The sequence below is a fragment of the Miniopterus natalensis genome, chromosome 19 (genome assembly GCF_054644295.1).
Source record: "Miniopterus natalensis isolate mMinNat1 chromosome 19, mMinNat1.hap1, whole genome shotgun sequence".
Taxonomy (NCBI): domain Eukaryota; kingdom Metazoa; phylum Chordata; class Mammalia; order Chiroptera; family Miniopteridae; genus Miniopterus; species Miniopterus natalensis.
The window spans coordinates 17,356,341-17,370,561 of NC_142099.1; the positions used below are offsets into that span (position 1 = coordinate 17,356,341).

Genomic DNA, 14,221 nt, shown 5'->3' on the forward strand with positions numbered 1-14,221 from the left:
TTGAGGTGTGTGCCCTTGACTGGAATCAAACCCAACACCCTTCAATCTATGGGCCGATGCTCTAACCACTGAACAAAATGGGTTAGGGCAAAACTTTTCCTCTTTGGATAGATGTTCAGGGGCTTTGTTCTAAGGGCCCTTGAAGATGAAACAAGAAAACACTTAGTGGTTCTGCTGTTTGTTCAGTCATCATACAAAGAAATTGAGCATTAGATAACTGACACATCAGCTCTACCTTCCAACATACTGTTTCTCTTAACAATGAACTAACAGAACAGTGAAACGTGCAGGTCAGGAAGCCAGCCCAACGTTACAGATTGCCATAGATGAACTAGCTATCAATGAATTGGATTAACTATAAGATAAATACTGCTTTTTGAGATAATGCCCTTAAATACAGGAATGCTTTTTTGTTGCTAGACTATTAAATTTGAAGGAAAAGGCAAGCATTCAGAGCATGTTTTCACAGAAAATATTTTTTTATTACTCTGCACCATGCTTGGGAACAGTTACGTTTAATTTTGTCCAACAGGAAAGATAATTCACTGAAAAAATGAAACATCCAGATTTCTTCATTGAAAATTTAAAAGTAATTTAGACATTAGGTAGACTAGACTCCTATACTGGACACCTATTAAAACTAGGTTCTTGACTATTAGAAAAGTGTCATCTTATCAGAACCAGTTTCCCTGCAAACTCAGTTGGTTCTGAAGCTGATTACCATATTGCTCGCTGGATCCCAGACATCTGCCCATGGTCGGCTAAGTGACGGAAGACGATCCGACTAAGCCGCCAACGCCGTTTCACACCACGTGGACGGGACGTCAAAACACACCGATTTCTGATTCTAACAGGGCAGCTATCCCGGGGAAGGGCAGCAATTTCTTCATCAGCCACTTCCTAAGGGAAGTAAAAACACTGTTACAGATGCTCTGAAGCCAATGCTTGGAGGAAGAAAACAATAGGCTAGATTCACTAATGTGGCCAGAGTTTGGCCAAAGAACCCTGCAAACAGTAGGGAACCTCAGCCTCTAAGTAGAAACAACAGACCAGAAAAATGACAGAGACGTTTGACATGCTCCCAATATGATTTTTTTTAAAACGTAATTGAAACTTAACATAGATACATGCTGCTATGTACATTCTTGTTTAAGTCATTTGGGAAATGTGTGAATGTGTGTGTTGTCTCCCCGTATGATTTTAACCCCAGCTTTATTGAGATATAATTGACATATAACATTGTGTAAGTTTAAGGTGTACAGTATGATGACTTAATACATGTATATATTGTGAAATAATTACCACAATAAGGTTAGTTAACACCTCCATCACCTCACAGGATTACCTTTTTTTTTTTATGGTGAGAACATTTAAAATTTATTCTTTTAGTAACTTTCAAGTACATAATACAGTATTGTTAACTAGTTACCATGCTGTACATTAGATCACCAGAACTATTCACCTTTTAACTGGAAGTCTGTACACTTTGATCAACATCTCCCATTTCCCCCATCCCTAGCCTGTGGTAACCACTATTCTACTCTGTTTCTGTGACTTCTGCTTAGATTCCACATATAAGTGAGATCACAGTATTTGTCTTTCTTTGTCTGACATTTCACTTAGCATAATGCCCTCAAGGTACATCCATGTTATTGCAAAAAGCAGGATTTGCTTTTTTATGGCTAAATAGTGTTGCATTCTGTGTATACAGTATCATATTTTCTTTGAACATCACATTAATCCATAATGGACACTTAGGTTGTTTCCTGTCTTGGCTGTTGTGAATAATGCTGCATTGAACATGGGGGTGCACATATCTCTTCTGTCTTTATCTAGTGATTTCATTTCCTTTAGATATACACGCAGAAGTGCGATTGCTCGATTACATCTGGTAGTTCTATTTTTTTAAGTTTTTTGAGGAACCTACATACTGTCTTCCATAGTGGTTGTATTACTTTACATTCCTACCAACAATGCATGTATCTGTTGGCCATTTATGTCATCTTTGGGAAAATGTCTATTCAAGTTCTCTGCCCATTTTTTTGTTTTTTTTTGGAATACTTTTAAAAATTATAGTTAATACAATATTAAGTTAGTTTCAGGTGTACAACATAGTGATTTGACATTTATGTACCTTATGATGTGATCACAATTAAGTCTAATAACTATCTGTTATCATATCTCAAGTTACAGTATTAACTATGTTACCTGTCTCTGCCCCCTTTTCTTTCATTTTATTTTTGTTTTTCCTTTTTGTCACGTTTTTCTAGTTTTTTTCTTTTTGTGTGTTTTTTCTCTGCTCATTTTTTAACTGGATTTTTTTTTTTTTTTTTGCCAGTGAGTTGAGTTCCTTGTATGTTTTGGATATTAACGCTTCATCAGATGTAGTTTGCAAATTTTTTCTCCCATTCTGTAGGTTGCCTTTTCCCGTTGTTTCTTTTGCAGAGCTTTTTAGTTTGATGTATTCCCACTTGTTTATTTTTGCTTATGTTGCTTGCACTTCTGGCATCACACCTAAAAAACTGTTGCGAAGACCAATATGAAAGAGTTTTAATGTTTTTTCTAGGCATTTTGCATTTTCAGGTCTCCTAAATCTTTAACACACTTCAAACCCATTTTTGTGAGTAGTATAAGGGTCCAATTTAATTTTTTTTATTTAAATATCCAGTTTCCCCAACACTATTTACTGAAGAAATTATCTTTTCCCCTATTATTTTTGGCTCCCTTGTCAAATATTTGTTGACCATATATGCATGAGTTTACTTCAGGACTCCTGATTCTGCTCCACTGGTGTGTCTATTTTTATGCAAGTACCATACTATTTTAATTAGTATAACTTTGTAATAAAAATTTGAAATCAGGAAGTGTGATGCCTCCAGCTTTGTTCTTTCTCAGGATTGCTTTGGCTATTTGATGTTTTTTTTACATTCCATATGAACTTGAGGATTATTGTATTATCTGTGAGAAATACCACTGGAATTTTGATAGGGATTGCACAGAACCTATAGATGGGTTTGTGTAGTATTGCCATTTTAACAATAACTCTTCTGATCCTGAACACAGGATATCTTTTTATTTATGTCTTCTTCAATTTCTTTCATCAGTCTTATAGTTTTCAGGGTACAGATCTCTCACCTTAAATTTATTCGTAGGTATTTCACTGGTTTTGAATGCTATTTTAAATGGGATTTTCTTTATTTTTTCCAGATAGTTTTTGTTAGTATATAGAAATGCATCTAATTTTTTTTTTTTTTGAGAGAGGGAGGAAGGGGAAAAGACAAACTTCGATTTGTTGTTCCATTTATTTATGCATTCATTGGTTGGTTCTTGTATGTGCTCTGACTGGGGATTGAACCTGCAACCTTGGCATTTTGGGATGATGCCCTAACCCAACTGAGCTACCAGACCAGGGTGCATCTGAATTCTTTATGCTGATTTTGTATCCTGAAACTTTACTGAATTCATTGATTAGTTCAAACAGTTTTTTGGTGAACTGTTCAGGATTTTCTGTATATAAGATCATATATTCTACAAAGAAAGATAATTTTACTTCTTCCTTTCAATTTATATGCATTTTTCTTCTTTGTCTTGCCTGATTTCTGGGCCAGGACTTCCAGTACTATGTTGAATAGGAGTGTTAAGAAGGGGCATCCTGATCTTGGAGGAAAAGCTTCCAACCTTTCACTGTTGAGTATATTAGCTGTGGGCTGCTTATGCTGAGGTATGTTCCTTCTATACCTAAGTTGGTGAGTTTTTATCATGAAAGGATGCTGAATTTTGTAGAACGCTTTTTCTGCATCCATTGAGATCATATAATCTTAATCTTTCATTCTATGTATAACTGTGGTATATCACATTTATTTCTTTGCATGTTGAACCGTCCTTGCATACCAGGCACAAATCCCACTTGATCATGGTGTATGATCCTTTTACTATGCTATTGAATTTGTTTTGCTAATATTTTGTTGAGAACTTTTGCATCTATAATCATCAGGGATATGAGCCTGTAGCCTTCTCTTCTTGTAGTGTCCTTATCTGGATCTACTATCAGGGTAATTCCTGCCTCATAAAATAGATGTGGGTGTGTTCCCTCCTTTTCAATATTTTGGAAGAGTCTGAGAAGGTTTGGTGTTAATTCTTCTTTAAGTGTTTGGTAGGTTATGTTTCTAGGAGTTTATTCATTTCTCCTAGGTTATCCAATTTGTTAGCATATAATTGTTTAAATCACTCTCTTATGATCTTGTATTTCTGTGGGACCAGTTGCAATGTTTTCTCTTTCATTTCTGATTTTATCTGAGTATTCTCTTTTTTACTTTCTTAGTCTAGCTAAAGGTTTGTCAATTTTGTTTATCTTTTCAAATCACCAGCTCATAGTTACATGGATCTTTAGTGTTCGTCTGGTCTCTATTTCATTATTTCTACTCTTATTTTTGTTATTTCCTTTCTTCTGCTCACTCTGGGCTTAATTTGCTCTTCTTTTTCTAGTTCCTTGAGGTATAAAGTTAGGTTATTTCCCATATGATTTTTGAGTCATGAAAGTATGAAACTTCTGGGCTGAGGAAGAAGTAGGAACAGATGTGGCTGAGATGAGGCTGGGAAGGGAGGAAGGGTAGGATCCAAAAGAGCCATGTCATCTGTGGTAAAGGTTCTGACTGATGGAGAAGCAAAGGTGAATGATCAGATTAGATTTACGTATTTAAAAGATCATCTGCAGTGTAGGGAGTGAGTCTGGGAAGGGCAAAAGTGGTTGAGAGGAGAAAAACAGATTACTGCAGTAGCTTGCACTACGGTTTGTCAGTTGAAATGTATTCTTATGTATGTGCCTAAAAGTGTGTGTGTGCCTGTCTATTATATTCAATTTCTGACAAGGATGACTGACCCAGTGCTAGACTGTGGCAGAAGCAAAATAATTCCTCCAACATATTAAAAGTACATAAATTAAATGAGAAAATGCACATGAAAGCCACTAAATTAACATAAACTCTTAAGCATTAAGAATAGTTCCTGATCTCCAAAAGCTTATACATGTGTTGCTATTATGAAATACTTAGAGAATTATATAAAACAACACAATTAGGTCAATGAATGGTAGATAGTAAGTGCTACAGGAAGAACTGGAGAGGAGAGAAATGACCAAATTGGAAAACTGAAGTAAAGTTTCATGGAGGCAGACCTTGAAGAATAGCTACAGATTACTTATTTATGTATGTACATAATATGTATACCCCCCACCTCTCCTTGTTTATAATGAGGAAAATAGGGAAAAGGGAAAATGAGACAGGTATGTGCTGTGAAAGCCTGTAACTTGGTTAGAACTGGGATGTAAATATTGACTTGGAAGCTACTTGGCAGGCAACACAGAGCCACAATCAGTCCTCACAATTCATAGAGTCTTTCCATAGCTATTGCTGCTTCTCATACCAGAGACGTTTCTCCAAGGATTCTTCATAAAGAATGTCCTCCATAACATCCTGAGCTGAGGGCCACTTCTTGTTACTCCCTAAATAAAGGCAAGTACCTTAATGCTACTGTGGTAAAAGCTGTAATGGAGTGGTCCAGGACACTCAGTTTTCTGTTCCTCTGGCTTAGTCTAGACAAGATTTAAAAGAATCTATGGTAATGAATGGCCTATATATTCTGCCAACTTCTACAAATGAATTTTATTTTTACTCTGAGCTTTTGATAAGTTGAGTGGCCCTGAGTTTGAGTTATACTCCCTGAGGTAACCCTTGAATGCAGGTATTCTATGTCACCAGTTAGGTGCAGGACGTTATGCTTTAGGAAACCAAACAAGTTAAGGAGTCTGATAAGAAAGTAAACCTAAATGGAAGGCCACTTCAGCACACAGAGGTGGGAAAAGGAGTTCAGACAGGTAGGCTAGGAATGGCCCTGGGTGAAGAACACAGCCCCGTACATCAGCAAAGCTCAGGCATTGGGACGAGGTGGGGGAGAGACCTGAGGTCAAATAGCTGCCCAATTTCTGTGTGGTTACCATGCCCCAGTACTTTCTAAGGATCACCTAATGAAATGGTTAAAAACTTAGTAGCTAGGAATGACTAATTCTCTTTAATCTGAAACTCACCAAAATCAGTTTCAAGAGTACTCATTTGTGTTGACTGAGAGCATTTGATCATAGTCTCTAGAAATTATTTTGATAGTCACAACAAATAATATCAAAAGTGATCTGATTTGAGTTAATGATCTTGGGTGGACAAGGACTCATCTTAATTAGCTAACCTGAAGGTATTTTGGCAAAATGGTATTCTTCCTGATCGAATTAATCCGTAGCCTCTCATCTGCATATTCATAAGCCATTTTTCGTCTCTTCACATCACGCAACATTTTCCAGTCTACGTAGTAACCTCGAACTTGACCTGAAGCTGATGAAGGAACCATCTAAAAGAGACAAGGAACAAGTGAAAGATAGTCAGTCCCAGTGTCCCCATCCTGCAGTACTCAGTCACTACTCCTGACCAACTATTTTTTTTTAGTATTTTTTAATCACTTTAGTAATTTTAAATAACAGACTTAATTCAGAATAAATACTTTTTATGGATGTACATTAGGCCAAAATGGTGGTAATACAATGCCAAAAATGGGTATTGGAAGGTAAAACATTTTTTTCCTCCAATTCTTTTTCGAACTATTTCTAACCAACTACCTCTCTATCATTTCCTAACAGGTTTCCACAGGGTGTCCCCCAAAACACACTTTAACAGCTGATAGCTCAATTTTGAAAATTAAATGCATTTTAACTCACACTGCCTTTATAAGTTTTCATAGTGTGTGTATACATTTTTTTGGACACCCTGTATTTTTTTTTTTTAAATCTTTCATTCTTTATATAACTTTTTCCTGACTATAAAAGTAATACACTTTTAAAACTAAACACTTTAAAAAATGTATTGGTTTATATTATTTCTTCTGTGAATGTTTTATATTCTTTGCCCATATTTCTATTATATATATATTTTTTTATCAGTTTATAACATGGCTTTATATATTAAGGTTGCCTTTTTTCTGTTCTGTACACATCCTATCCTGCCCCTCTGCCTCACTCCTCTTCACCTCCTAAAACTCTTCCACTGGGCGCTCTTCAACTCACCACCATCAAAATCTAAATCCTTAGTTTCTTCTCTCAACAACTTCAGATGTTTGCTCTAGCTGAATCTTGACTCCCTTCTGAAGGCTTCCCCTGTAGCTCTTTTTTCTCCCACGACTGGGGGAGAAAAATTAACTTCATCTTTTAAAAACGTTCTACAGGTGCTACTAGAAAATTTTAAGTTGCGTATGTGGTTGGCATTATATTTCTATTAAATAAGGTTACTACAGATGAACGGTCCCTGCTCCTAAGACCAAACAATCGAACCTCATGAGACCGTCACCTCTTGCCCACCCCGGGGTACGTGCAGCCCAGCGATTTCTCCCTCTCCATTTCTTCTGCCCATCTACAGAATCTCTCCCTTTACCACAAAAACACGCAGTTACTTCTGCCATGTCAAACACACACACACAAAACACCCACCCTTAACTCACCACTCCTCCGGCTACTAATTTTTCTGCCCCACTTTGCAGGAAAGTATCTTCAAAGGCTTGTGTGTCCTCCAAGTAGTGTCCAGTTTCTTTGTCCCCACAGCCTCCGCCAGGCGAACCCCAACAGCCCGCGCTCAGCCCTCCCAACGGGCCGTCAGCTCCGAGCGGGTTACCCGGCCCCGCTCCGAGAGCGCGTCACCTCCGCTGCCCGGCCGCCACGCTCCCGGCCTCCCTCCTCCCTCGCTGAGCCCCTTTCGAGTCTCCTTCGCCGGGCTCATCTCCTAACGATGGAGTCGCCGGGGCCTCCCTCCTCTGACGCCCTCTCTTTCCCACCCGCACTCGCTTCCTTATAAATCGGAGCCACGCCGGAGCTTTCAATGCTAGTCAGCTTCTCGTGTACGGATACCTAATTTACATGGGCTCGGGCCTCCCCTGCGAGGGGTCCGCACTGGGCTCTACAGGTGGCAGAGTAGCGGGGTGCCCGCGGGTTTAGGGGTTCCGGAGGGAGAGGGCGGGGTGGGGATTACGGCGCGGGCCTGACCTGCCGGGCGGTTCGGAGCAGCCGAGCCAGCATGGAGGCCGCCATGTTGTCCGCCGCAAAGTCAAACCGCTGCAACTTTATTGACACAGCCGAGCCCCTACCCCCGAAGGGCGGGGCCTGGGCCGCAGGGGGCGTGGCGGGGGCGGGCCCTCAGGCACCGGGAAGGAGGGGCTCGTTGAGCCCGCCTTCTCGCGGTCGTTCGCGGGACTCGCGCGAACCGCCAACCGGGCGCGCGGCTTGGGAACCGAGGGGCCAGCCTGGCGCTCCTCGCGCGTCGCTCCCTTTCCTCCCGTTTGACCTGCCCCCCGAAGCTGCCGTCGTCGTCATCATGGTGGTAACGGTCATGGTGGTGATGGCAGTGCCCTAGTTCCCATTCATGGCCGGGTGCACGCGCGCACGCGCATTCCGTATTGAGGGGGAGCATTGCCGTTTAGGAACCGCTGACTTCAGTCTGTAGCGCAGGGAACTTTCAGGTCATCTGTTCATTTTTAGTGCACAGTTCAGCGGTATTCAGCACATTCCCGTGGTGGTTGTACAGTCTTAACCACCCTCCATCGCCAGAACGTTTAACCTTCCCAGTCGGCAACTGCGCCCCTTAGACAGCAACTCCCCGTGCCCTGCACCCCAGCCCCGGGCAGCCGCCCGTCCGCTTTGTGTCTGCGGCTTGGACCCTCTGTGCAGCTCATGTAGGTGGAACCATGCGCTTGTCCTTTGGTGACTGGCTCTTTCACTTAACGTGTCTTGGAGATTCCTGCACGTGGCAGCATGTGTCAGTGCTTCACTCCTTACGTCTGAATAAGTGTGCCCTTGTGTGGACTTGCCCCGTTTCGTTCATCCATGCACCCGCAGGCGGGCACCTGCTTTGCTTCTGCCTTTTGGGCATTGCGAACGATGCTGCTATGAACGTGTGTATTGTATCTTAAACAGCGTTGGTATCTTACTGGGCAACGTAATGGCTGGTAAGATAGGAAGCTCAAAGATAGTGAGATAAGACTCCAGGGCCTTCTTCCCCCCCCCCCCCCCCCAATCCTCACCTGAGGACATGCTTAGAGAGAGAGAGAAAAAAAAACATCTGTCATTAGCCTTCCATACTCGCCCTGACCAGGAATCAAACACGCAACCCAGGCATGTGCCCTGCCCGGGAATTGAACCGGCAGCCCTTTGGTGCACAGCCGACACTCAACCAACTGAGCCACTCTGGCCAGGCTCCAGGGTCATCTTTAATTAATTGTGTTGGTTTTGTAAAACAGCCTAAGATTTTCCCCCCAGTGCACCCTCCTCTGTTAGTGTGTGGGAAGCTTGGCAAGGCCAAAAGAAGGCTCACTTTATCTTGTATTCTCCCGAGGAGTCTGCAGTTCTCCCTCGCCACTTGCCAGAATGTGGGGAAGGCTGTTGGCCTCACTAGCCTGGAATTCTACCATCAGGAGAACCATCATTATACATTCATTTATTTGATCAACAAATTCATTTTAAGTGCCTGTTGTATACCATTGTATATGTGTGTGTGAGATGAGGTAACAGAAAGAAATCCTTGCCCTTCTGGTGCTTATATTCAGTTGGAGACTATAGAGTTAGATACAGGCGGAGATATCCATCCTTGCCAGTTCTCGTGCCTTTGCTTTTTCCATATCCCTTTTCCTTTGGAGCTCTGTGCTGTGCACGAGTGGGACACAAGGTGGCAGTGGTAGCATAAAGTATGTGTCTTGTCCCTTTGGTAAGAAAGTGATGCCTGTGAAGATAGTGAGGAGGCTTTTAGGATCAAGCCTGCTGCCCTGCACGAGCCAGACCAACAAATCTTAGGCGACGATGGCAGTGCTTATTCACCTGGCTGAAACTCAGGCAGATGCGGTCACTGTTAGCCTCTGAATGCCCAGGAGAGCCTGGCCGGCTCCCTGAGAGACAAGGAGCCCAGGGCTACCTGGCCTTGGTGGACTCCAGACGTCCTGCCTCAGCAGAGGTCTAGGAGAAACAGCGCTGTCCCCCCACCCCCCACCTCCACGCTCCAGGCCAGGGTCCTCCTGATTGTCACGTTGAGTCCCTTGTTATCTTCGCCTCTGCGGTCCTGTGGGGGCCTTTCTCTCCTCTCACAACGGGGAAGCCTGTACTTGCTTTGTGGTCGGAATGACTCAGTGCCCCCAAGGCACTCTTCCAGCTGCCGAGACCCTGCCTGAAACATAATGTTTCCTGTGGTTTCAGCGATGAGGTCACACTGTCTTCTTTTGCAGTGTCCTCAATGGGTTTTCACTTGGGGGTATAAGCAGTTGGTAGGAAAGCAGCTTCTTTCTTTCACACCATCTCCCCTCTTTCTTTCTCCACTTCCTAGTTTTCCACTTCCTAAATTTCAAACCCTGATGAAAAAGGCAGTGACGATGATGATGGTGATGGTCTATTTTGTTCAACTCTACATCTCCATCTGCCATCTCATGGGACAGTCCCTAGCATATAATTCGATAAATATCTGAATGAATGGAGTTCAGTTATGTTGGGCGATACCTGACCGATGATGGTCATCAGCAAAGTTGAGGTTAGACGTGTCCTCTCCTACATGGGAAGTCTGTCCTTAAGGTCTGACTTCAGGCCAAGTGTCTTCCACTCTGCTTTGTCCTGGCATCCTGTAAGAAACCTCAGCCGCATGCCTTCAGTAACCACAGGGTCTGCCTCTGGCAGAGGAGGAACATTGCAGCAATGAAGGGAAGGATGACCCAGCAGGAAAGCTGATGTAACGGAGACAAGAACAGGCCCGCACATGTGGGTACTTCAGTGCAGAAGACATTCGATGGTGCGGGATATCCACAGCCACCACCGAGGCCTTTTATAGGATTCTCTGTCTCCACTCTGCCTCAGTAATCACTCACCCCTCTGCAGTGAGGGGTTGGGTTTTGATTCATGTTGATTTTAATACCAGGGAAGAATCGGAGAGGATGGGCACCGACTCATCCTTGCTGCTGATATTATTTGGATTAATACATCAGGGCCAGCCCATCCCCTGAGGGCAGCAGACTTGTCCAACTCCTCTCCCGTCAGAGCTTCTGCAGCTTCTTGCTTTTCTCAGTGGCTGGACCCTTAGAACTTTCTGAAAGCAACCGCATAGCGTCTGTCTGCAGTGTTTATGCCGAGCGCAGTCTCATGCCGACATTTTAAAGACACTGCCTGCTACCAGCCACCTTTGGTACTCTTTCCATTGGTCTGAATTGCCACTTATCTTTCCAGCCCACACAGACAGACACATCCTCCTGTGACATGCACACTCCCCAGTACAAGCCACCCACCAAGGCATCACCGAGGTGCCTCCCTGGACACTCAGGTTCACATACTCGCCATGTGCCCCGCACCTTCTGCAAAGACCCAACTCATCTTCACCTCCTTTTGTGGTGATGTTTAGGCAGATCCCTCATTCGTAATTATTTCTGAGGCTTAGCTTTAAACCTCTCCAGTGGAATGGTAGAAAGTGAAGTTGCCGGGACTTAGGAGTCAGGGTGCCTGGTGTCCCCTTGCCTCAGGACATTTTCTTCTCTTGGAACATTGTGGTGGGAAGGGACAGACACGCTCCTGCCCTTGTCTGACGGCTCCTTCTGGAACATAAACCAACACGTGGTTCCTGTGGCGCCCAGGCTCATCACAGAGGCTGGGGGCCGAGCTGCTGTTGGTTTTGGAGTTGGCTAGACCAACAGGATTCCTGGGGAATGTTTATTTGCCCTCTGTCATTGCTAAGGGGATGGCTGTAAGAATCAAGGACAAATAAGGATGGCCTTTGAAATTCTGGGTTTGAAATCCAGGGCATTCAAGTCAGTGGTGGCTTGGGTTAGAGGACATAATTGTTGATGAGAAATATGTTCTTAACAGGCCACTCTCTATCTCTTATCTCCAAATCTTGACTGTGTGGATCGAGACTTCGGACCCCTGACCCAGTGTTTCTCAGTCCCCTGCAGGGCTGGGAGGCTCAGCCAGGCGCAGGCGGCACACACACATTTGTCGTCCCCACTAATCGTGAAGCCACCTACACAGACTTAGCTAGAGCATTACAGATGAACACCTGGGGGCTCCTCAGCTCGCAGAGGCTCACACTGATTCCGCAGCACTAACTGCCATCACTCAGAGTACGCACTAACGGTCATTTACCGTCTATCGTGTGTCCGGAGCCTGCGTTAGGCCTTACTGGGGTTGGGTGTGGGGAAAATGCAAATAAACTCGTGTCTATTTGCTCAGCGCCTAGTACATAGCAGGCATGTTCTGGGTGTTGGAATTACAGGTTGAACAGGCGCGAGCTCTCTGTTCTCCCAGAGATCACAGCCTAACAGTCTCCTGCTTGGTGGGCATTACTGGAAAGGAATGGGGACAGTCATTCACCACTCCCACCCCCACTCCCTGTGATTCTAGCACGGATGTCATGAGGCTCACTGGGCCTCCTAAGCCCCCAGGGAAACACGAGGCTGTCTAAGAGATGGGGCTGCAGAGCGGGCCCTGCCTGGGGCTCCCCCAGCATCCTGGTGGTCGGGTTCAGCTCGAGCCTTTCAGGGTTGCTTGCTTCTCGCTCAGCATTTCATTCACTGTGAAAGGCTGGCCTGGGAGCCAGTGGCATCCACCCCTAAGTACCAGATAAAAGGCATGGAGAGTAGTAATGTGGTTGGGAGAACTTCTACAAATGAACTCGAGTGGTATTCTTATGCCAGGCCGCAGGGCAGAACATACAGGATAGGGTAACAGTTAAATGCCATATTTTGAGATTTTAAGGAAAAAGAAAAGAAATGTAAAAACCCACAAAGTAACTGAAGCGCAGTGCAAAGGTGGCCACCCCATGGGCTTGGTTAATGTTTATTGGGTGCTTACGATGTGCCAGGCACTGTTCTCATTGAGTTATAGTAATGATTCATTTAAACTCATTCATGGGTGGGTGCTTCTGTGGTCCCAATGGACAGGCCAGGCAACTGAGGCAGGAGAGGAAAACACCTTCCTAAGGCCATGTGAGTGAGTGAGTCATATGAGTAATGGGTGTGAACCTGGGTTGATTAAACGAAGGGGACATACCCAGTCCCCATCCTTTGGAATTTCTCCTGGTTCCATCAGAGCTAGTCGGACCTGAACACCTAGGTAGCAAGTGCCAGAGAAGAGGCATTTTCTAGAGGGCGCTGTACAGTGGCCTGCGATGTTGGGATCTGAACACATGTTAGCTCTCAAGCCCCGACAGTCACATTTATTCCGTCGGCCTAGACTTTTGTCCCAAAATGTGACTGTGCCATCTGATCAGTGATCAGACATTAGCATTTAGGGTGAATCGCTACATTAACTCACTTTATTTTCAAGACATGAGGCTCAAAACAGATAAATTGTCATGGAGGGAGAGGGGAGAGAAGGGGCCCGAGAGAGTGTGGGCTGGAGATGGCACGTTGCAGCCCCTTCAGAAAAATGTATGTCCTTGGCACTGTAGAAGCTTGCCCTTGAACATCAAGATCAACACAAGGGTGCCGGCTTTCAGCGTTTCCAGCCAATTATGTCAAAGATTATAAAGACGGAAAGAAGGAAGTTAGACTGTCATTATTTAGATGATGTAACTATTTATACAGAAGCTTGTGAAAATCTACAGAAGTTATTGGAATGCATATGAGAATAAAAAAAAAAAAAGTACCTTAGAGTAAATCTAACAACAGCTATGTAAGATCCCTATGGAGATGCCAAACTTTGTTGACAGAAGATCTCTGTACATGGAGAGGTAGCCTGTGTTTGTAGACAGGAAGACCCCAGTGTTGTGACTGTATCGGTGTTCTCTGTATTAGTTTACTAGGGCTGCTATAGAAGAAGACCATAGATCTGTGGTTTAAACAACAGAAAATTAATTTTCTCACAGTTCTGGAGGCTGCAAGTCTGAGACCGAGGTGTGGGCAGGGCTGGCTTCTCCTGAGGTTCCTCTCCTTGGCTGGCAGATGGCCGTCTTCTCCCCGTGTCTCCATATAGTCGCGCGTGTCTCCGTGTTGTGTTGTTTCTTCTTCTTATAAACTCACCAGCCAGACTGGACTAGGGCTCACCCTGTGACCTCATTTACCCTTAGTTACCTCTTTAAAAATCCCATCTCCAAATACACTGACATTTTGAGGTATTGGGCATAAGCACTTCAATATATAAATCTTGGAGGGACACTATTCAGCCCATAAC

General features: G+C 43.9%; 2 protein-coding genes across 3 annotated transcripts in view; one reads left to right on the top strand and one right to left on the bottom strand.

Moving 5' to 3' along the window:
- Positions 1-14,221, top strand: part of CACYBP (calcyclin binding protein) — a 34,580-nt gene that overhangs the window by 12,831 nt on the left and 7,528 nt on the right. The window contains exon 8 of one of the 2 annotated variants that reach the window (XR_001603855.2): positions 3,609-3,689. The exons of the other annotated variant lie outside the window; for it this stretch is intronic. The gene's annotated coding sequence lies outside the window, so the exon portion shown is untranslated. Of the gene's footprint in view, positions 1-3,608; positions 3,690-14,221 lie in introns of those variants that run through there. 2 annotated transcript variants of the gene reach the window in all.
- MRPS14 (mitochondrial ribosomal protein S14) lies at positions 461-8,128 on the bottom strand. Its single transcript, XM_087827942.1, has 3 exons — positions 8,075-8,128; positions 6,238-6,396; positions 461-900 (listed from the first exon to the last, which is right to left on the bottom strand). The coding sequence occupies exons 1-3, from the start codon at positions 8,117-8,119 to the stop codon at positions 718-720; spliced, it is 387 nt and encodes a 128-aa protein (XP_087684068.1). The 5' UTR covers positions 8,120-8,128; the 3' UTR covers positions 461-717.